General features: G+C 32.3%; 1 protein-coding gene across 1 annotated transcript in view; it reads left to right on the top strand.

Moving 5' to 3' along the window:
- The window catches only part of LOC132549290 (protein MCM10 homolog), a 31,957-nt gene extending 22,900 nt beyond the window's left edge, over positions 1 to 9,057 (top strand). The window contains exons 17-22 of the mRNA XM_060213212.1: positions 584 to 710; positions 1,523 to 1,668; positions 2,542 to 2,655; positions 3,424 to 3,572; positions 7,732 to 7,774; positions 8,959 to 9,057. Coding sequence (XP_060069195.1) covers positions 584 to 710; positions 1,523 to 1,668; positions 2,542 to 2,655; positions 3,424 to 3,572; positions 7,732 to 7,774; positions 8,959 to 9,057 — 678 coding nt within the window. The remainder of the gene's footprint in view (positions 1 to 583; positions 711 to 1,522; positions 1,669 to 2,541; positions 2,656 to 3,423; positions 3,573 to 7,731; positions 7,775 to 8,958) is intronic.
- Positions 9,058 to 22,583: the final 13,526 nt, after the last annotated feature.

A 22,583-nucleotide genomic window follows, 5' to 3' on the forward strand; every position in this document is an offset into this window, starting at 1 on the left:
AGATTTTTTTTTTTTTTTTTGTGCGCAATGTTATCAGTGTTATTGAAAAAACCAAGAATTATGAAAAAATCTTATATTTATATTTGAATTTTTTTTTCCAATACTAATAATAAATGATAACATATTAACGAAGGTCATGGCCAGTACTGACCTAGTGCATGTCAGTACAGTAGACAATTTTTTTTATTTTTCAGTTTAAGCAAAATTTCTGTCATAGAATTATTGCATTGTAGTATAAAGAGGAAAGTATAAGTTGGTTTTGATTGGTGTTCATCAAGTTGGAAAGCATAGGGACAATACAAAATAGATATAGAACCAATTGTTTGGCAGTGTTCAACAGTTACATATATAGAATGAAAGAAAAACAGCATTGTTAGCTTCATAGTATGTACATTTATATAATACAATAGGTTTAAATTATTCAAGATTCATTGCGTAGGTGGTAGACAATCAAAACAATTATATAAAGAAAAATGATGGAAAAACATAATTCTTCCCAGATATATCAATTCTTTAATCTACAGCCAGACCAGACTAACCTGACTTATTCACAAATCATTATAGGATTGAATTTCAATTTCAGAAAAAGGCAATAGCCAAAATCCAGATGAGTGGCGGAATTAGCAAAGAAGACCCGAATGCAGTCAGAAACAAAAACCGTTCTCCTGAATCCAATGTTAAAGTCAAGAAAAGGGTTGCTGAAAATATGGGTATGGTCACATGTCCTAAGCTTAAATACAAGTTCATGTTCTCTTTAAATCCTGGTCCACATTCAACATTAGTTGCAAAGCTTCAAGCCTAACAAAGTATGTTAGCACTCTAGTGGATTGATTCCTTATCAGACTTTACACTGTTACACAGCATCAAAATATCTTAGACAAGTCGGAGTTACGGGGTCTTTGGGTCAAGGTCAAAGTCACTTACTATATTTAATAAATCATTATCAACCCTGTGACTGCTTCATTCCCTGAAGGATTCTCATTAATCTTTACACATTTATAAACATCAAATTATCTTGAACAAGGTGAAGTTTCAGGGTTGTTGGGTCAAGGTCAACATCGCTTTATCTTTTAGAAAATGTTTGATTGACTCCTTACAGGATTTTGATTAAACCTTACACTTACATTCAGATTGTCATACTTATTTATTAAATTGTTCCATTAAAAATTAGATGCAAACAAATTGTATACTTTTCCAAATGAACACCAGAGGGCACCATTTTTATACGCCCGTTGAAAGATGGACATATTATGGTATGGGGCTGTCCGTCCGTCTGTCCGGCGTAAACTTTTATTTGTCCATAGATCTCGTCCTACATTTTTCAGCTGATCTTTATGAAACTTGGTAGGCTTAATCGCCATGATATGAAGATATGTTTTCCGGAAAGGGGTTTTGATTTGGTGATTTGAACAAGAGTTATGGCCCTTTGTTTACTTCACTATAGAAATCTTGTTAGCAATATTCAGTATGTACATTATTAGTAATCTTATGTCATCACTGTCTTGAAACTTTTTGTTTATAGATACTGATGTCCTATCGAAAGAAGATAGATCTGTACAGGAGCCACCTAAGAAACGTTCCAAGCTTCTCGGGAATATAGATGTCAACTCAGAGGAATTCAAACAATTGATGAAAGTGCGTTCCAAGCACAAAGGGGCGTTGGCTGAGGTAGTTGAAATTTAAATATTGGCTTGGATTTACAATTCAATGGAAACTGGTTGAAGTGTGGTCTTAAAAGCTCAACATATATAAGTAATTGTCTAGTTATGGATAAAGACAGACCCTGCAGATACTCTCTCCTCCTATAAATTATTGTCTAGGTATGGTAAAAGATGTCCTCCTTCAATACCCTCTTCTCTCATTTGTGTAAAGTTACATTTCGCAGATCATCTCAATAGAGACTGTTTAGTTAAAATAGGTTAAAAGTGATGATGATGAATAGATAAGATGCTCTATATGTAGAGAATAAACACAGATGTAATCTTACTGGACATGTGATAGGTTAAAAATGATGATGATGAATAGATAAGATGCTTTATATGTAGAGAATAAACACAGATGTAATCTTACTGGACATGTGATAGGTTAAAAATGATGATGATGAATAGATAAGATGCTTTATATGTAGAGAATAAACACAGATGTAATCTTACTGGACTGGACATGTGATAGGTTAAAAATGATGATGATGAATATATAAGATGCTTTATATGTAGAGAATAAACACAGATGTAATCTTACTGGACATGTGATAGGTTAAAAATGATGATGATGAATAGATAAGATGCTTTATATGTAGAGAATAAACACAGATGTAATCTTACTGGACATGTGATTTCCAGGATAAATGTGGCCCAATTTATCTACTTATGTTTTACAGTGATTTTTACAGTTTGTGAACATATGAAGTCGTGGAATAAGATCACCCACAAAATCAACAAAAATAATCCTCCACAAAAAATAATGCTTTTACAGTATGTTATATGGTTAATAGGGAAAAATAAGTAGAGCATTTGCCAGGTAATATGATCTGATTGACAGGTGGAAGCAGAACATGAAGAGAGGTACTTTATGGCAATGGAGAAAAAGGAAAAATATGAAGATAAGATGTCTTCAATTATGGAAATGAAATGCAAAGTATTTACCTGTGTTCAGGTGAGTAATAACTAAATATTTCTCTTATAAAAATTGTGATATTGAAAACATTGATATTTGCAAGCAGTTATGGCAAGCAGTTATTTTTTGCATTTTATCAACTTTACACATATAAAATTGGGTTGCATGTACAATATGTGTTAGAACCTACACCATAGTGACTTATTTTTGTCCAGAAATATAAAAAGCAGCTTCAAACTGAAAAGAAAAAGATAGGAGCCAACACTTATACTAGTCATTAGGTTCTGCTGGTTGATAAATAAGTAGTTGTGAGAGTAGATATGCTAGTTAGATTACATACACTGTATGTACATTTTTTCCGGTGTCACTGCTCAAAGTCTTTGATTGGCTGATTGTTTCAGCCAATGATATTAATTATCCTGAGTAATTCAATACATACTGCAGCTAAAGTACAACAACATTGGCATGTCCTTTTGGCTGCAATAAATATGTAACTGCAGGTCAATCATTTATATCTCCTTAAAACGGGACAGGAGGTCCCACATGCCTTAATCAGAATTAAGTAAATTTGAAATCTTGTTATTTTCCAATAAGTATTGTTATTTTACTATAAAATTGTGTTTTAATAATGCTGTTTCAATCACATGTGGAGTTTTTGTCCTGACAACAAAAGATTGATTTACTTATGAAATTTGATTTTCTCTTAGCACAAACAAGAAGATCTGAGATCCATCAAACTTGTCTGTACCAATGATACAACTGTGATATGATTAATGTTTTTGTACTGGTCACTGATCTTTCTTCCAGTGTAATTATACTGCATTTAAACCAGCTGACTCATGCAAACAAAATGGACACTCAGTCAAAACAGTTGAAGCAACAAAGCGATTCTTCAAGTGTAAAAAGTGTAGCAACCGAGCCATTTCTATTCATAAATATCCAACAGAACCTTGTCGGTAAGTATTAAAAACACCTGTAGCAGGGTATATTATACCTAGCAGTATTATATCCAAGACTTTTATGTAAAAAACAATAAAGATTCTTCTATATATATGGGGTAAACATTTATTTGAATTCTTAATATTGCATTTTGTGTAGGAAGCAGTTCATCTTGTGTAAGCATAGTTTGATGAAAGCACAGTAATAAAATCTGTTAGAGGCCTGTCTCTCTGATGATAATCTCAGATACTGTTAGAGGCCTGTCTCTCTGATAATAATCTCAGATACTGTTAGAGGCCTGTCTCTCTGATAATAATCTCAAATACTGTTAGAGGCCTGTCTCTGTGATAATAATCCCAGATACTGTTAGAGGCCTGTCTCTGTGATGATAATCCCAGATACTGTTAGAGGCCTGTCTCTCTGATGATAATCTCAGATACTGTTAGAGGCCTGTCTCTCTGATGATAATCCCAGATACTGTTAGAGGCCTGTCTCTCTGATGATAATCTCAGATACTGTTAGAGGCCTGTCTCTGTGATAATAATCCCAGATACTGTTAGAGGCCTGTCTCTCTGATAATAGTCTCAGATACTGTTAGAGGCCTGTCTCTCTGATAATAATCTCAGATACTGTTAGAGGCCTGTCTCTCTGATAATAATCCCAGATACTGGTAGAGGCCTGTCTCTCTGATAATAATCTCAGATACTGTTAGAGGCCTGTCTCTCTGATAATAATCTCAGATACTGTTAGAGGCCTGTCTCTCTGATAATAATCCCAGATACTGGTAGAGGCCTGTCTCTCTGATAATAATCTCAGATACTGTTAGAGGCCTGTCTCTCTGATAATAATCTCAGATACTGTTAGAGGTCTGTCTCTCTGATAATAATCTCAGATACTGTTAGAGGCCTGTCTCTCTGATGATAATCTACTGTTAGAGGCCTGTCTCTCTGATAATAATCTCAGATACTGTAGAGGCCTGTCTCTCTCTGATAATAATCTCAGATACTGTTAGAGGCCTGTCTCTCTCTCTGAGGCCTGTCTCTCTGATAGATCTAGAGGCCTGTCTCTCTGAGATAATCTGTTAGAGGCCTGTCTCTCTGATGATAGTCCCAGATACTGTTAGAGGCCTGTCTCTCTGATGATAGTCCCAGATACTGTTAGAGGCCTGTCTCTGTGATAATAATCTCAGATACTGTTAGAGGCCTGTCTCTCTGATAATAATCCCAGATACTGGTAGAGGCCTGTCTCTCTGATAATAATCTCAGATACTGTTAGAGGCCTGTCTCTCTGATGATAGTCTCAGATACTGGTAGAGGCCTGTCTCTCTGATAATAATCTCAGATACTGTTAGAGGCCTGTCTCTCTGATGATAATCTCAGATACTGTTAGAGGCCTGTCTCTCTGATGATAATCTCAGATACTGTTAGAGGCCTGTCTCTCTGATAATAATCTCAGATACTGGTAGAGGCCTGTCTCTCTGATAATAATCTCAGATACTGTTAGAGGCCTGTCTCTGTGATAATAATCTCAGATACTGTTAGAGGCCTGTCTCTCTGATAATAATCTCAGATACTGGTAGAGGCCTGTCTCTCAGATAATAATCCCAGATACTGTTAGAGGCCTGTCTCTCTGATAATAATCTCAGATACTGTTAGAGGCCTGTCTCTCTGATGATAGTCTCAGATACTGTTTGAGGCCTGTCTCGTTGATGATGGCCTCAACTAGTATTAAAGGCCTACCAATCTGATGATAGTGTTAGATAGTGTTAGAGGCCTGTCTCTCTGATGATAGTCTCAACTACTGGTAGATGCTTATCTCTGATAATAATCCCAGATACTGTTAGAGGCCTGTCTCTCTGATGATAATCTCAGATACTGGTAGATGACTATCTCTTTGATAATAGTCTCAGATACTGTTTGAGGCCTGTCTCGTTGATGATGGCCTCAAATAGTATTAAAGGCCTACCTATCTGAGGATAGTGTTAGATAGTGTTAGAGGCCTATCTCTCTGATGATAGTCTCAACTACTGGTAGATGCCTATCTCTGTGATAATAGTCTCAGATGCTGTTAAAGGCCTGTCTCTCTTATGATAGTCTTAGACACTGTTAGAGGCCTGTCTCTCTGATGATAGTCTTAGACACTGTTAGAGGCCTGTCTCTCTGATGGTAGTCTTAGACACTGTTAGAGGCCTGTCTCTCTGATGGTAGTCTTAGACACTGTTAGAGGCCTGTCTCTCTGATGATAGTCTTAGACACTGTTAGAGGCCTGTCTCTGTGATAATAATCTCAGATACTGTTAGAGGCCTGTCTCTCTGATAGTAGTCTTAGACACTGTTAGAGGCCTGTCTCTCTGATGGTAGTCTTAGACACTGTTAGAGGCCTGTCTCTCTGATGGTAGTCTTAGACACTGTTAGAGGCCTGTCTCTCTGATGGTAGTCTTAGACACTGTTAGAGGCCTGTCTCTCTTATGATAGTCTTAGACACTGTTAGAGGCTATCTCTTTGGTGATATGTCTTAGACACTGTTAGAGGCTATCTCTTTGGTGATATGTCTTAGACACTGTTAGAGGCTATCTCTTTGGTGATATGTCTTAGACACTGTTAGAGGCCTGTCTCTTTGGTGATATGTCTTAGACACTGTTAGAGGCTATCTCTTTGGTGATATGTCTTAGACACTGTTAGAGGCCTGTCTCTCTGATGGTAGTCTTAGACACTGTTAGAGGCCTGTCTCTCTGATGGTAGTCTTAGACACTGTTAGAGGCCTGTCTCTCTGATGGTAGTCTTAGACACTGTTAGAGGCTATCTCTTTGGTGATATGTCTTAGACACTGTTAGAGGCTATCTCTTTGGTGATATGTCTTAGACACTGTTAGAGGCTATCTCTTTGGTGATATGTCTTAGACACTGTTAGAGGCTATCTCTTTGGTGATATGTCTTAGACACTGTTAGAGGCTATCTCTTTGGTGATATGTCTTAGACACTGTTAGAGGCTATCTCTTTGGTGATATGTCTTAGACACTGTTAGAGGCCTGTCTCTCTGATGATATGTCTTAGACACTGTTAGAGGCTATCTCTTTGGTGATATGTCTTAGACACTGTTAGAGGCCTGTCTCTCTGATGATAGTCTTAGACACTGTTAGAGGCTATCTCTTTGGTGATATGTCTTAGACACTGTTAGAGGCTATCTCTTTGGTGATATGTCTTAGACACTGTTAGAGGCTATCTCTTTGGTGATATGTCTTAGACACTGTTAGAGACTATCTCTTTGGTGATATGTCTTAGACACTGTTAGAGGCTATCTCTTTGGTGATATGTCTTAGACACTGTTAGAGGCTATCTCTTTGGTGATATGTCTTAGACACTGTTAGAGGCTATCTCTTTGGTGATATGTCTTAGACACTGTTAGAGGCTATCTCTTTGGTGATATGTCTTAGACACTGTTAGAGGCTATCTCTTTGGTGATATGTCTTAGACACTGTTAGAGGCTATCTCTTTGGTGATATGTCTTAGACACTGTTAGAGACTATCTCTTTGGTGATATGTCTTAGACACTGTTAGAGGCTATCTCTTTGGTGATATGTCTTAGACACTGTTAGAGGCTATCTCTTTGGTGATATGTCTTAGACACTGTTAGAGGCCTGTCTCTCTGATGATATGTCTTAGACACTGTTAGAGGCTATCTCTTTGGTGATATGTCTTAGACACTGTTAGAGGCCTGTCTCTCTGATGATAGTCTTAGACACTGTTAGAGGCCTGTCTCTCTGATGGTAGTCTTAGACACTGTTAGAGGCCTGTCTCTCTGATGGTAGTCTTAGACACTGTTAGAGGCCTGTCTCTCTGATGATAGTCTTAGACACTGTTAGAGGCCTGTCTCTCTGATGGTAGTCTTAGACACTGTTAGAGGCTATCTCTTTGGTGATATGTCTTAAATACTGTCAGTCTAATGGTAAAAAAACAGGTGTGAAATGTAAACCATGATGAAATATCCACAACATGAAAAAGATATAAAACTGTTTTACATTTCTACAGATAAGATGGTTGACAACTTCAATATCACTGTGTCCTAGATGTTTATATTTTATAATTTAGAAAATAGGCAAGATACAGCATAGATACAAGTTTTCTTATGTTTGTAGAAGCAATAATTCAAAACCCCTCTCACCATCTCATTAATTTCAGGAATTGCGGCATGCAAAGCTTTGAGAGGACATCAATGTATCAGGTTTGTACAAAACAGATTGCTATTGAGATCAGATTAAAGAGAGTAGCTTTCAATTGTAACTTGTGTCTATAGGTTTCACCTACTTTTTCTGTCTTCCAACCTTCTAGGTAATGTTAAAAGTTTGATGTATAATTTGTATTTCAATGAATTATACAGGAACAATTTTATTTATAAACCAAATTCAATAAACCATTATAAAGAAATAAAATACGAAATGCTGCTAATTTTGTTATACCCCATGCGACAAAGTTAGGGGGGTATACTGGAATCAGCTTGTCTGTCTGTAGAATAAGTTTGCCCTGAATACTCCTAAACTTGTGGAGTACAGTAATGTTTCCTACCATTTAGCAAAAATTGGGTTACCATGGAAACCAGGTCACTATACATTCGCTTTTATGTTTAAAAATTGTCTTGATATTTTTTCCTTAACCTGTGAGCCAATCTGAATCTAAATATACAGGAATATTAGGGACTATGTACAAATGAGCATACAGTTTTTTTTAGTAGAAATTTGGGTTGACATGGTAAATAGGTTAGGGTTTTTATGTAATGGCTGTAACTCATCAATCCTTTGATCAATTTTATTGAAACTTTGTTGAGTGGTGTAACTTATCAATGCCTTTAATTTGACACATCAGGTGTTTCCAGAACTATTATTATGGAAACGTGATGGAGGGTCCTGATTGGTCAAAATCGAAATGTTGCCCAATTGTGCTAAAAATTGCAATATAAAGATTTTGATTAGACTGATCTTTTCCAAACTGCTCCTAATGTTGTGTACTGATTTCATTGAAACTACATAGAGACGTTAGGGACTCTCAGCTCTTTTACTGATTTTATTTAGACGTGATCAACTGCTACAGCTGACTATAGCCTATAATTTGACATTTGGAAACACATTGGAGGCATCTGATTGGTCAAAATTATGACATTATCTGATTACGTTGAAAATTTGTATAAAAAGGTTGAAGGGAATGACAAATACAATGATACCATTATTTAAAAAAAAAAGAAAACCCAAAAAACAGCTGGTTGCCTTTTATTTCAATGGTGGCCAAATGAAGACTAGTCTTAATACTATTTGAGAGATAGCTATTGAGGTTGTTGACAGGTTTAATGGATACGATCCATTGTCTTTTGTTGAGTATTTAAAGATAACTAATCTAGTTTCTTTGTTCTTTCAGGAAAAGAAAATGAAAACACCTTCAGAGGAACTTTGTATACGAGGCGATGAGATAAAATACTTAGGATCTCTCCAGGAAAAATCCTTCCTTAACATATAGACATTTGCAGAATAAGTCAAATTAGTTTAACCTCAAAACAGTCTGTAATGTAAACCAAGTTCGATGCCATCACTCCCATTAAGAATTTGTAGGATGTCATAGACTCTTTTATTTCTAAGTACTATTTTAGGTATCAGCCATTTCTGTAAAATATTTATGAAATCTCATTCTATGATAAGGATTTATAGTAATGTTTACCTCTTGTTCAATTAAATGTCTTCCAAATCCTCTCAAACACATTTTGAGAAAGAGTCTGTGCTATCTTGAAACGGTTGCTTTAGAGTGAAAATTGTTTTTTTTTTTTATGTTTGAAATGAATGCAATACTATTACAGTGAGAATTATGAGGTGAACCAGACTTTTTTGTCTTTTTGTGATGTAGACAAAGAAGTTTTCACAGAAGAGTGACTAAATATGTGTTAATGACATCTTGTGCTGGCACAGATTGGTTTTAATTGTAGAATGAAATCTAATAAAATGTACAATATTTGAAACTTGTATTTGTTTTACTTTTTGGGGGGGGGGGGGGGGGGAGCTGATCTGGAAAAAAAAACATGATAGAGAGGCGGCCACCAGTAGGATGGATTGGATTTTGCCAGAATTTGGTCTGAAGCATTCTTGGGTAAAGTGGAATCAATTTTGTACACCAAAGTATTAGTGGGTCTCGGCGAGAGGGATGGGGCCCAACAGGGGAATATAGGTAAAGTCCTACTCCATCTAAGAAGAATCAGTTTGGTATATACGATGAGTCTTAGCCCCCTAGAATTGGGGCCCAAAAGGGGACATACAGCAAATGCTTTAAATTCCCACTCCTCTTGTCGAAGTGGTTGGAATTTTGCCCAGATTCTAAAGCATTCTTGGATGAAGAAATTAAAAACAATTTGAGACTGCCTATGGCAAGAGCCCATCATGGAAAATAGATAATTCTATAAAATTCTTTAAAATTCTGCTTCCTCTTTAGGGATGTCAACATTCTGTCCCCATTCAGTCACATGCTTTGGTTGTTTGGCTGATCCCCTAAGGATAGAGATGCGAGCCAAATGGGGAAATATATATAGTGTATGTTGTGTGCCTTGAAATCAAGAATTCCTTTTCCTTTAGTTTTGATACAGCAATTTCAGCCAATCAAAGCCAGGTGATTGATACAGGCCCTATTGGTCCTGGTTTCTGGAGAAGATGGATTGGCAGGATCTTTCCTAAATATCTTATGTAGGCTCCATTTGGTCTAGTGTTTTACCTTTTCAATTTTATGGAAGAAGGAAAAACAAAATAGCTGAAATGAGGCCATCTTGGATTTTGACAATAAAAGTTTGCTGTTGCTCATCCTGAGACTTCATGGAGGAATTTTCATTTTTTTTTTTTTTTTTTTTTTCAAAATAATGAGCAAAAGAAAGAAAAGGAAAGGAGAAATCTTTTAAAGACCAGATGATGATCATTCAATGGTGGGTACCAAGATCCATCTGGGATCTCTTGTAACTTGTGCTGTAGGTAGGGAAGCTTTCTCTCATGGTAGTTACGGCATACAATCCTGTTCAGAGTTATGTCTTTTTCCATTTTCGATTTTACCAGATATACAAATAGTCCTTTTTCACTTGAATTGAAAATGACACTTTGTATGCAAAGAGTGATACTATTTATAGTAACAACGACCTAAATATTGAATGGAACACCTTGATTTGTTAATTGGTTAAATACATCATGGAAAAGATAACATTATGGAATTGCAAAAATGGGAAGGTAAAAGCAATAAATTAAATGTTGAAATAGTTAATGTGATAATATTTATCAATAGTAATGATAACCTTTAATTATAAACTCTTTCAAGGGTATACAATTGAATAAAAGCAGCTGATATGAAAACTCTCATGATATGGAGCTGGTTGTGGTCAAACAAAGGAAAATTGCAATTCGTAGAGTCAGTACAGGGATTTTCTTGTTAATACAAGGTTTTTCTATGTGATTCTATTTTGTATCAATGACATACATGATGAATATATTGCTTTTGTTATGACATGTAAACCTTTTTGTTGGTATTGTGAATCCTAAACATATGACAGTCACTAGGACTTTTGTGATGTTAGCAATTATGATTGTAGATTCAACATTTCCAACATGTAGCTGTATGTGTCCCAGGAACCGAGAAATAGACTGGTCTGTCCTGGCATGGTTATGTCCTTGGGCAAGACATTTCCCCAAAATTGCTCAAGATTTCATTTGAAATGCTTTTCATGTCTTATTAGTTAAAGATCGGCTACTTCAAAGAAACCCCACCTCAAAATCACCATGACTGATCAAACGGGCGATAAATTCAGCAGACAATTATTTGTTTCTTTGACTTTGTTTTAGTGTTGTTCTCACTAATAGATCAGTCTTCTGATACATGAAGTCTGTGTTATCAGTGTACCAGTTCACTGCAACCTTATAAAGATTGTATTGTCATATTCTCATGTCTAGACAAAAATAGATAGCTTTGTACCCCTGCATCTTTTGGATGATACAATTCATTTTTATAAAACTAACTGTCGCAGCACAGCAGTTAAGCTGATCCAGTTATACAAAATGTCTTCAAGAAACCAATCATAAAGCTAACAAAGAGCCTTAGATTTGACATGTGCAGACACACCGTTTGTCAGTACTGATCTTTAAATTTAGATTGTACACTGGATTATTATTATCATACTACGTCCAGTAAAGATAATGTGTCTGCTACCTTACTTGATGTTAAAGGTAAGACGAGAAAACACGGGAATCCAACATATCTCTTTACCAGCCAAAATAGCATGTGTGTATTGTCGGAAACCTTAAAATATTGTCAGGGAATATAAAGGCAATCTATCAACAGGGACAAGTTAATCTCAATTGCTTCAATATACGACACTGTAGGATGTTTGACTCTAATCAAATCAACAAAACCAGTCCCATGTGGACAATTCCGTGTGTCTGTGATAGACTGACATCAAACATCTCTTGGTCATCTTTTCCTCAATGTATTTGCCTTTCATAAGTTAGAAAATCACAAGTTCTCTGTTTAACAAAACAGTAAACAGTGTAAACAAAGTACCTTTGTTATAAACAGTAAACAGTGTAAACAAAGTACCTTTGTTATAAACAGTAAACAGTGTAAACAAAGTACCTTTGTTATAAACAGTGTAAACAAAGTACCTTTGTTATAAACAGTGTAAACAAAGTACCTTTGTTATAAACAGTGTATACAAAGTACCTTTGTTATAAACAGTAAACAGTGTAAACAAAGTACCTTTGTTATAAATACAGTAAACAGTGTATACAAAGTACCTTTGTTATAAACAGTGTATACAAAGTACCTTTGTTATAAACAGTGTAAACAAATTACCTTTGTTATCAACAGTAAACAGTGTATACAAAGAACCTTTGTTATGAACAGTGTATACAAAGAACCTTTGTTATAAACAGTGTATACAAAGTACCTTTGTTATAAACACAGTAAACAGTGTAAACAAAGTACCTTTGTTATAAACAGTGTATACAAAGTACCTTTGTTATAAACAGTGTATACAAAGTACAGTGTATACAAAGTACCTTTGTTATAAACAGTGTGTACAAAGTACCTTTGTTATAAACAGTGTATACAAAGTACCTTTGTTATAAACAGTGTATACAAAGTACCTTTGTTATAAACAGTGTATACAAAGTACCTTTGTTATAAACAGTGTATACAAAGTACCTTTGTTATAAACACAGTAAACAGTGTATACAAAGTACCTTTGTTATAAACAGTGTATACAAAGTACCTTTGTTATAAACAGTGTATACAAAGTACCTTTGTTATAAACACAGTAAACAGTGTAAACAAAGTACCTTTGTTATAAACAGTGTATACAAAGTACCTTTGTTATAAACACAGTAAACAGTGTATACAAAGTACCTTTGTTATAAACAGTGTATACAAAGTACCTTTGTTATAAACACAGTAAACAGTGTAAACAAAGTACCTTTGTTATAAACAGTGTAAACAAAGTACCTTTGTTATAAACAGTGTAAACAAAGTACCTTTGTTATAAACACAGTAAACAAAGTACCTTTGTTATAAACAGTGTAAACAAAGTACCTTTGTTATAAACAGTGTAAACAAAGTACCTTTGTTATAAACAGTAAACAGTGTATACAAAGTACCTTTGTTATAAACAGTGTATACAAAGTACCTTTGTTATAAACAGTAAACAGTGTATATAAAGTACCTTTGTTATAAACAGTGTATGCAAAGTACCTTTGTTATAAACAGTGTATACAAAGTACCTTTGTTATAAACAGTGTAAACAACGTACCTTTGTTATAAACAATGTATACAATGTACCTTTGTTATAAACAGTAAACAGTGTATACAAAGTACCTTTGTTATAAACAGTGTATACAGTGTAAACAGTGTATACAAAGTACCTTTGTTATAAACAGTGTATACAAAGTACCTTTGTTATAAACAGTGTATACAAAGTACCTTTGTTATAAACAGTGTAAACAAAGTACCTTTGTTATAAACAGTAAACAGTGTATACAAAGTACCTTTGTTATAAACAGTGTATACAAAGTACCTTTGTTATAAACAGTGTATACAAAGTACCTTTGTTATAAACACAGTAAACAGTGTATACAAAGTACCTTTGTTATAAACAGTGTATACAAAGTACCTTTGTTATAAACAATGTATACAATGTACCTTTGTTATCAACAGTAAACAGTGTATACAAAGTACCTTTGTTATAAACAGTGTATACAAAGTACCTTTGTTATAAACAGTAAACAGTGTATACAAAGTACCTTTGTTATAAACACTTTGTTATAAACAGTGTATACAAAGTACCTTTGTTATAAACAGTGTATACAAAGTACCTTTGTTATAAACAGTGTATACAAAGTACCTTTGTTATCAACAGTGTAAACAAAGTACCTTTGTTATCAACAGTAAACAGTGTATACAAAGTACCTTTGTTATAAACCGTAAACAGTACCTTTGTTATAAAGTGTTATAAACAAAGTACCTTTGTTTATAAACAGTGTATACAAAGTACATTTGTTATAAACAGTGTATACAAAGTACCATTGTTATAAACACAGTGTATACAAAGTACCTTTGTTATAAACAGTGTATACAAAGTACCTTTGTTATAAACAGTGTATACAAAGTACCTTTGTTATAAACAGTGTATACAAAGTACCTTTGTTATAAACAGTGTATACAAAGTACCTTTGTTATAAACAGTGTATACAAAGTACCTTTGTTATAAACAGTGTATACAAAGTACCTTTGTTATAAACAGTGTATACAAAGTACCTTTGTTATAAACAGTGTATACAAAGTACCTTTGTAAACAGTGTATACACAGTACCTTTGGTATAAACAGTGTATACAAAGTACCTTTGTTATAAACAGTGTAAACAAAGTACCTTTGTTATAAACACAGTATACAGTGTATTCACAGTACCTTTGTTTTAAACAGTGTATACAAAGTACCTTTGTTATAAACAGTGTAAACAAAGTACCTTTGTTATAAACAGTGTATACAAAGTACCTTTGTTATAAACAGTGTAAACAAAGTACCTTTGTTATAAACAGTGTATACAAAGTACCTTTGTTATAAACAGTGTATACAAAGTACCTTTTTTATAAACACAGTAAACAGTGTATACACAGTACCTTTGGTATAAACAGTGTATACAAAGTACCTTTGTTATAAACAGTGTATACAAAGTACCTTTGTTATAAACAGTGTATACAAAGTACCTTTGTTATAAACAGTGTATACAAAGTACCTTTGTTATAAACAGTAAACAGTGTAAACAAAGTACCTTTGTTATAAACAGTGTAAACAAAGTACCTTTGTTATAAACAGTAAACAGTGTATACAAAGTACCTTTGTTATCAACAGTGTATACAAAGTACCTTTGTTATAAACAGTAAACAGTGTATACAAAGTACCTTTGTTATAAACAGTGTATACAAAGTGTATAAACAAAGTACCTTTGTTATAAACACAGTGTATACAAAGTACCTTTGTTATAAACAGTGTATACAAAGTACCTTTGTTATAAACAGTGTAAACAAAGTTCCTTTGTTATAAACAGTGTATACAAAGTACCTTTGTTATATAAACAGTGTATACAAAGTACCTTTGTTATAAACAGTGTATACAAAGTACCTTTGTAATAAACAGTGTATACAAAGTACCTTTGTTATAAACAGTGTATACAAAGTACCTTTGTTATAAACAGTAAACAGTGTATACAAAGTACCTTTGTTATAAACAGTGTATACAAAGTACCTTTGTTATAAACAGTAAACAGTGTATACAAAGTACCTTTGTTATAAACATTGTATACAAAGTACCTTTGTTATAAACAGTGTAAACAAAGTACCTTTGTTATAAACAGTAAACAGTGTATACAAAGTACCTTTGTTATAAACAGTGTATACAAAGTACCTTTGTTATAAACAGTGTATACAAAGTACCTTTGTTATAAACAGTGTATACAAAGTACCTTTGTTATAAACAGTGTATACAAAGTACCTTTGTTATAAACAGTGTATACAAAGTACCTTTGTTATAAACAGTAAACAGTGTATACAAAGTACCTTTGTTATAAACAGTGTATACAAAGTACCTTTGTTATAAACAGTGTATACAAAGTACCTTTGTTATAAACACAGTAAACAGTGTATACAAAGTACCTTTGTTATAAACAGTGTATACAAAGTACCTTTGTTATAAAACAAAGTACCTTTGTTATAAACAGTGTATACAAAGTACCTTTGTTATAAACAGTGTATACAAAGTACCTTTGTTATAAACACAGTAAACAGTGTATACAAAGTACCTTTGTTATAAACAGTGTATACAAAGTACCTTTGTTATAACACAGTAAACAGTGTAACAAAGTACCTTTGTTATAAACAGTGTATACAAAGTACCTTTGTTATAAACAGTGTATACAAAGTACCTTTGTATAAAACAGTAAACAGTGTATACAAAGTACCTTTGTTATAAACAGTGTATACAAAGTACCTTTGTTATAAACAGTAAACAGTGTATACAAAGTACCTTTGTTATAAACAGTAAACAGTGTATACAAAGTACCTTTGTTATAAACAGTGTATACAAAGTACCTTTGTTATAAACAGTGTATACAAAGTACCTTTGTTATATAAACAGTGTATACAAAGTACCTTTGTTATAAACAGTGTATACAAAGTACCTTTGTTATATAAACAGTGTATACAAAGTACCTTTGTTATAAACAGTAAACAGTGTATACAAAGTACCTTTGTTATAAACAGTAAACAGTGTATACAAAGTACCTTTGTTATAAACAGTGTATACAAAGTACCTTTGTTATAAACAGTGTATACAAAGTACCTTTGTTATAAACACAGTAAACAGTGTATACAAAGTACCTTTGTTATAAACAGTGTATACAAAGTACCTTTGTTATAAACAGTAAACAGTGTATACAAAGTACCTTTGTTATAAACAGTGTATACAAAGTACCTTTGTTATAAACAGTGTAAACAAAGTACCTTTGTTATAAACAGTAAACAGTTTATACAAAGTACCTTTGTTATAAACAGTGTATACAAAGTACCTTTGTTATAAACAGTGTATACAAAGTACCTTTGTTATAAACAGTGTAAACAAAGTACCTTTGTTATAAACACAGTAAACAGTGTATACAAAGTACCTTTGTTATAAACAGTGTATACAAAGTACCTTTGTTATAAACAGTGTATACAAAGTACCTTTGTTATAAACAAAGTACCTTTGTTATAAACAGTGTATACAAAGTACCTTTGTTATAAACAGTGTATACAAAGTACCTTTGTTATAAACACAGTAAACAGTGTATACAAAGTACCTTTGTTATAAACAGTGTATACAAAGTACCTTTGTTATGTAAACAAAGTACCTTTGTTATAAACAGTAAACAGTGTATACAAAGTACATTTGTTATAAACAGTTTATACAAAGTACCTTTGTTATAAACAGTGTATACAAAGTACCTTTGTTATAAACAGTGTATACAAAGTACCTTTGTTATAAACAGTGTATACAAAGTACCTTTGTTATAAACAGTAAACAGTGTATACAAAGTACCTTTGTTATAAACAGTGTATACAAAGTACCTTTGTTATAAACAGTGTATACAAAGTACCTTTGTTATAAACAGTGTATACAAAGTACCTTTGTTATAAACAGTGTATACAAAGTACCTTTGTTATAAACAGTAAACAGTGTAAACAAAGTACCATTGTTATAAACAGTGTAAACAAAGTACCTTTATTATAAACAGTAAACAGTGTAAACAAAGTACCTTTGTTATAAACAGTGTATACAAAGTACCTTTGTGTAAACAAAGTACCTTTGTTATAAACAGTGTATACAAAGTACCTTTGTTATAAACAGTGTATACAAAGTACCTTTGTTATAAACACAGTAAACAGTGTATACAAAGTACCTTTGTTATAAACAGTGTATACAAAGTACCTTTGTTATAAACAGTGTATACAAAGTACCTTTGTTATAAACAGTGTATACAAAGTACCTTTGTTATAAACAGTGTATACAAAGTACCTTTGTTATAAACAGTAAACAGTGTATACAAAGTACCTTTGTTATAAACAGTGTATACAAAGTACCTTTGTTATAAACAGTGTAAACAAAGTACCTTTGTTATAACAAAGTACCTTTGTTATAAACAGTGTATACAAAGTACCTTTGTTATAAACAGTGTATACAAAGTACCTTTGTTATAAACAGTGTATACAAAGTACCTTTGTTATAAACAGTGTATACAAATTAGTTATACCTTTGTTACAGTGTAAACAAAGTACCTTTGTTATACACAGTAAACAGTGTATACAAAGTACCTTTGTTATAAACAGTGTATACAAAGTACCTTTGTTATAAACAGTGTATACAAAGTACCTTTGTTATAAACAGTGTATACAAAGTACCTTTGTTATAAACAGTAAACAGTGTATACATAGTTCCTTTGTTATTACAGTGTGTACTTTTGTTATAAACAGTGTATACAAAGTACCTTTGTTATAAACAGTGTATACAAAGTACCTTTGTTATAAACAGTAAACAGTGTATCCACAGTACCTTTGTTATAAACAGTGTATACAAAGTACCTTTGTTATAAACAGTGTAATCAAAGTACCTTTGTTATAAACAGTGTATACAAAGTACGTTTGTTATAAACAATGTATACAATGTACCTTTGTTATAAACAGTGTATACAAAGTACCTTTGTTATAAACACAGTAAACAGTGTATACAAAGTACCTTTGTTATAAACACAGTAAACAGTGTATACAAAGTACCTTTGTTATAAACAGTGTATACAAAGTACCTTTGTTATAAACAGTGTATACAAAGTACCTTTGTTATAAACAGTGTATACAAAGTACCTTTGTTATAAACAGTGTATACAAAGTACCTTTGTTATAAACAGTGTATACAAAGTACCTTTGTTATAAACAGTGTATACAAAGTACCTTTGTTATAAACAGTGTATACAAAGTACCTTTGTTATAAACAGTAAACAAACAAAGTACCTTTGTTATAAACAGTGTATACAAAGTACCTTTGTTATATAAACAGTGTATACAAAGTACCTTTGTTATAAACAGTGTATACAAAGTACCTTTGTTATAAACAGTGTATACAAAGTACCTTTGTTATAAACAGTGTATACAAAGTACCTTTGTTATAAACAGTGTATACAAAGTACCTTTGTTATAAACAGTGTATACAAAGTACCTTTGTTATAAACACAGTAAACAGTGTATACAAAGTACCTTTGTTATAAACAGTGTATACAAAGTACCTTTGTTATAAACAGTGTATACAAAGTACCTTTGTTATAAACACAGTAAACAGTGTATACAAAGTACCTTTGTTATAAACAGTGTATACAAAATACCTTTGTTATAAACAGTGTATACAAAGTACCTTTCTTGTAAACACAGTAAACAGTGTATACACAGTACCTTTGGTATAAACAGTGTAAACAAAGTACCTTTGTTATAAACAGTGTAAACAAAGTACCTTTGTTATAAACAGTGTATACAAAGTACCTTTGTTATAAACAGTGTATACAAAGTACCTTTGTTATAAACAGTGTATACAAAGTACCTTTGTTATAAACAGTGTATACACAGTGTAAATAAAGTACCTTTGTTATAAACAGTGTATACAAAGTACCTTTGTTATAAACAGTGTATACAAAGTACCTTTGTTATAAACAGTGTATACAAAGTACCTTTGTTATAAACAGTGTAAACAAAGTACCTTTGTTATAAACAGTGTATACAAAGTACCTTTGTTATAAACAGTGTATACAAAGTACCTTTGTTATAAACACAGTAAACAGTGTATACAAAGTACCTTTGTGTATACAAAGTACCTTTGTTATAAACAGTGTATACAAAGTACCTTTGTTATAAACAGTGTATACAAAGTACCTTTGTTATAAAACAAAGTACCTTTGTTATAAACAGTGTATACAAAGTACCTTTGTTATAAACAGTGTAAACAGTGTAAACAGTACCTTTGTTATAAACCTTTGTTATAAACAGTGTATACAAAGTACCTTTGTTATAAACAGTGTATACAAAGTACCTTTGTTATAAACAGTGTATACAAAGTACCTTTGTTATCAACCGTAAACAGTGTATCCAAAGTACCTTTGATATAAACAGTGTATACAAAGTACCTTTGTTATAAACAGTGTATACAAAGTACCTTTGTTATAACCAGTAAACAGTGTCAACAAAGTACCTTTGTTATAAACAGTGTATACAAAGTACCTTTGTTATAAACAGTGTATACAAAGTACCTTTGTTATAAACAGTAAACAGTGTATACAAAGTACCTTTGTTATAAACAGTGTATACAAAGTACCTTTGTTATAAACACAGTAAACAGTGTATACAAAGTACCTTTGTTATAAACAGTGTATACAAAGTACCTTTGTTATAAACAGTGTATACAAAGTACCTTTGTTATAAACAGTGTAAACAAAGTACCTTTGTTATAAACACAGTAAACAGTGTATCCACAGTACCTTTGTTTTAAACAGTGTATACAAAGTACCTTTGTTATAAACAGTAAACAGTGTATACAAAGTACCTTTGTTATAAACAGTGTATACAAAGTACCTTTGTTTTAAACACAGTAAACAGTATAAACAAAGTACCTTTGTTATAAACAGTGTATACAAAGTACCTTTGTTATAAACACAGTAAACAGTGTATACAAAGTACCTTTGTTATAAACAGTGTATACAAAGTACCTTTGTTATAAACAGTGTATACAAAGTACCTTTGTTATAAACAGTAAACAGTGTATACAAAGTACCTTTGTTATAAACAGTGTATACAAAGTACCTTTGTTATAAACAGTAAACAGTGTATACAAAGTACCTTTGTTATAAACAGTAAACAGTGTATACAAAGTACCTTTGTTATAAACAGTGTATACAAAGTACCTTTGTTATAAACACAGTAAACAGTGTATACAAAGTACCTTTGTTATAAACAGTGTATACAAAATACCTTTGTTATAAACAGTGTATACAAAGTACCTTTCTTGTAAACACAGTAAACAGTGTATACAAAGTACCTTTGTTATAAACAGTGTAATCAAAGTACCTTTGTTATAAACACAGTAAACAGTGTATACACAGTACCTTTGTTATAAACAGTGTAAACAAAGATACCTTTGTTATAAACCGTAAACAGTGTATACAAAGTACCATTGTTATAACCAGTAAACAGTGTCAACAAAGTACCTTTGTTATAAACAGTGTATACAAAGTACCTTTGTTATAAACACAGTAAACAGTGTATACAAAGTACCTTTGTTATAAACAGTAAACAGTGTATACAAAGTACCTTTGTTATAAACACAGTAAACAGTGTATACAAAGTACCTTTGTTATAAACCGTAAACAGTGTATACAAAGTACCTTTGTTATAAACACAGTAAACAGTGTATACAAAGTACCTTTGTTATAAACAGTGTATACAAAGTACCTTTTTTATAAACAGTGTATACAAAGTACCTTTGTTATAAACAGTGTATACAAAGTACCTTTGTTATAAACAGTGTATACAAAGTACCTTTGTTATAAACAGTGTATACAAAGTACCTTTGTTATAAACAGTGTATACAAAGTACCTTTGTTATAAACACAGTAAACAGTGTATACAAAGTACCTTTGTTATAAACAGTGTATACAAAGTACCTTTGTTATAAACAGTGTATACAAAGTACCTTTGTTATAAACAGTAAACAGTGTATACAAAGTACCTTTGTTATAAACAGTGTATACAAAGTACCACTTATAAACACAGTAAACAGTGTATACAAAGTACCTTTGTTATAAACAGTGTATACAAAGTACCTTTGTTTATAAACAGTGTATACAAAGTACCTTTGTTATAAACAGTGTATACAAAGTACCTTTGTTATAAACAGTGTAAACAAAGTACCTTTGTTATAAACCGTAAACAGTGTAAACAAAGTACCATTGTTATAACCAGTAAACAGTGTATACAAAGTACCTTTGTTATAAACACAGTAAACAGTGTATACAAAGTACCTTTGTTATAAACAGTGTATACAAAGTACCTTTGTTATAAACAGTGTATACAAAGTACCTTTGTTATAAACAGTGTATACAAAGTACCTTTGTTATAAACAGTGTATACAAAGTACCTTTGTTATAAACAGTGTATACAAAGTACCTTTGTTATAAACAGTGTATACAAAGTACCTTTGTTATAAACACAGTAAACAGTGTATACAAAGTACCTTTGTTATAAACAGTGTATACAAAGTACCTTTGTTATAAACAGTGTATACAAAGTACCTTTGTTATAAACAGTAAACAGTGTATACAAAGTACCTTTGTTATAAACAGTGTATACAAAGTACCTTTGTTATAAACAGTAAACAGTGTATCCACAGTACCTTTGTTATAAACAGTGTATACAAAGTACCTTTGTTATAAACAGTGTAATCAAAGTACCTTTGTTATAAACACAGTAAACAGTGTATACACAGTACCTTTGTTATAAACAGTGTAAACAAAGTACCTTTGTTATAAACAGTGTGTACAGTGTATACAAAGTACCTTTGTTATAAACAGTGTATACAAAGTACCTTTGTTATAAACAGTGTAAACAAAGTACCTTTGTTATAAACACAGTAAACAGTGTATACACAGTACCTTTGGTATAAACAGTGTAAACAAAGTACCTTTGTTGTAAACACTGTCAACAGTGTAAATAAAGTACCTTTGTTATAAACAGTGTATACAAAGTACCTTTGTTATAAACAGTGTACAAAGTGTTATAAACAGTGTATACAAAGTACCTTTGTTATAAACACAGTAAACAGTGTATACAAAGTACCTTTGTTATAAACAGTGTATACAAAGTACCTTTGTTATAAACAGTAAACAGTGTATACAAAGTACCTTTGTTAT

Source organism: Ylistrum balloti, unplaced genomic scaffold, assembly GCF_031769215.1.
Source record: "Ylistrum balloti isolate Yb309-2 unplaced genomic scaffold, AGI_CSIRO_Ybal_v1 Utg370052, whole genome shotgun sequence".
Classification (NCBI taxonomy): domain Eukaryota; kingdom Metazoa; phylum Mollusca; class Bivalvia; order Pectinida; family Pectinidae; genus Ylistrum; species Ylistrum balloti.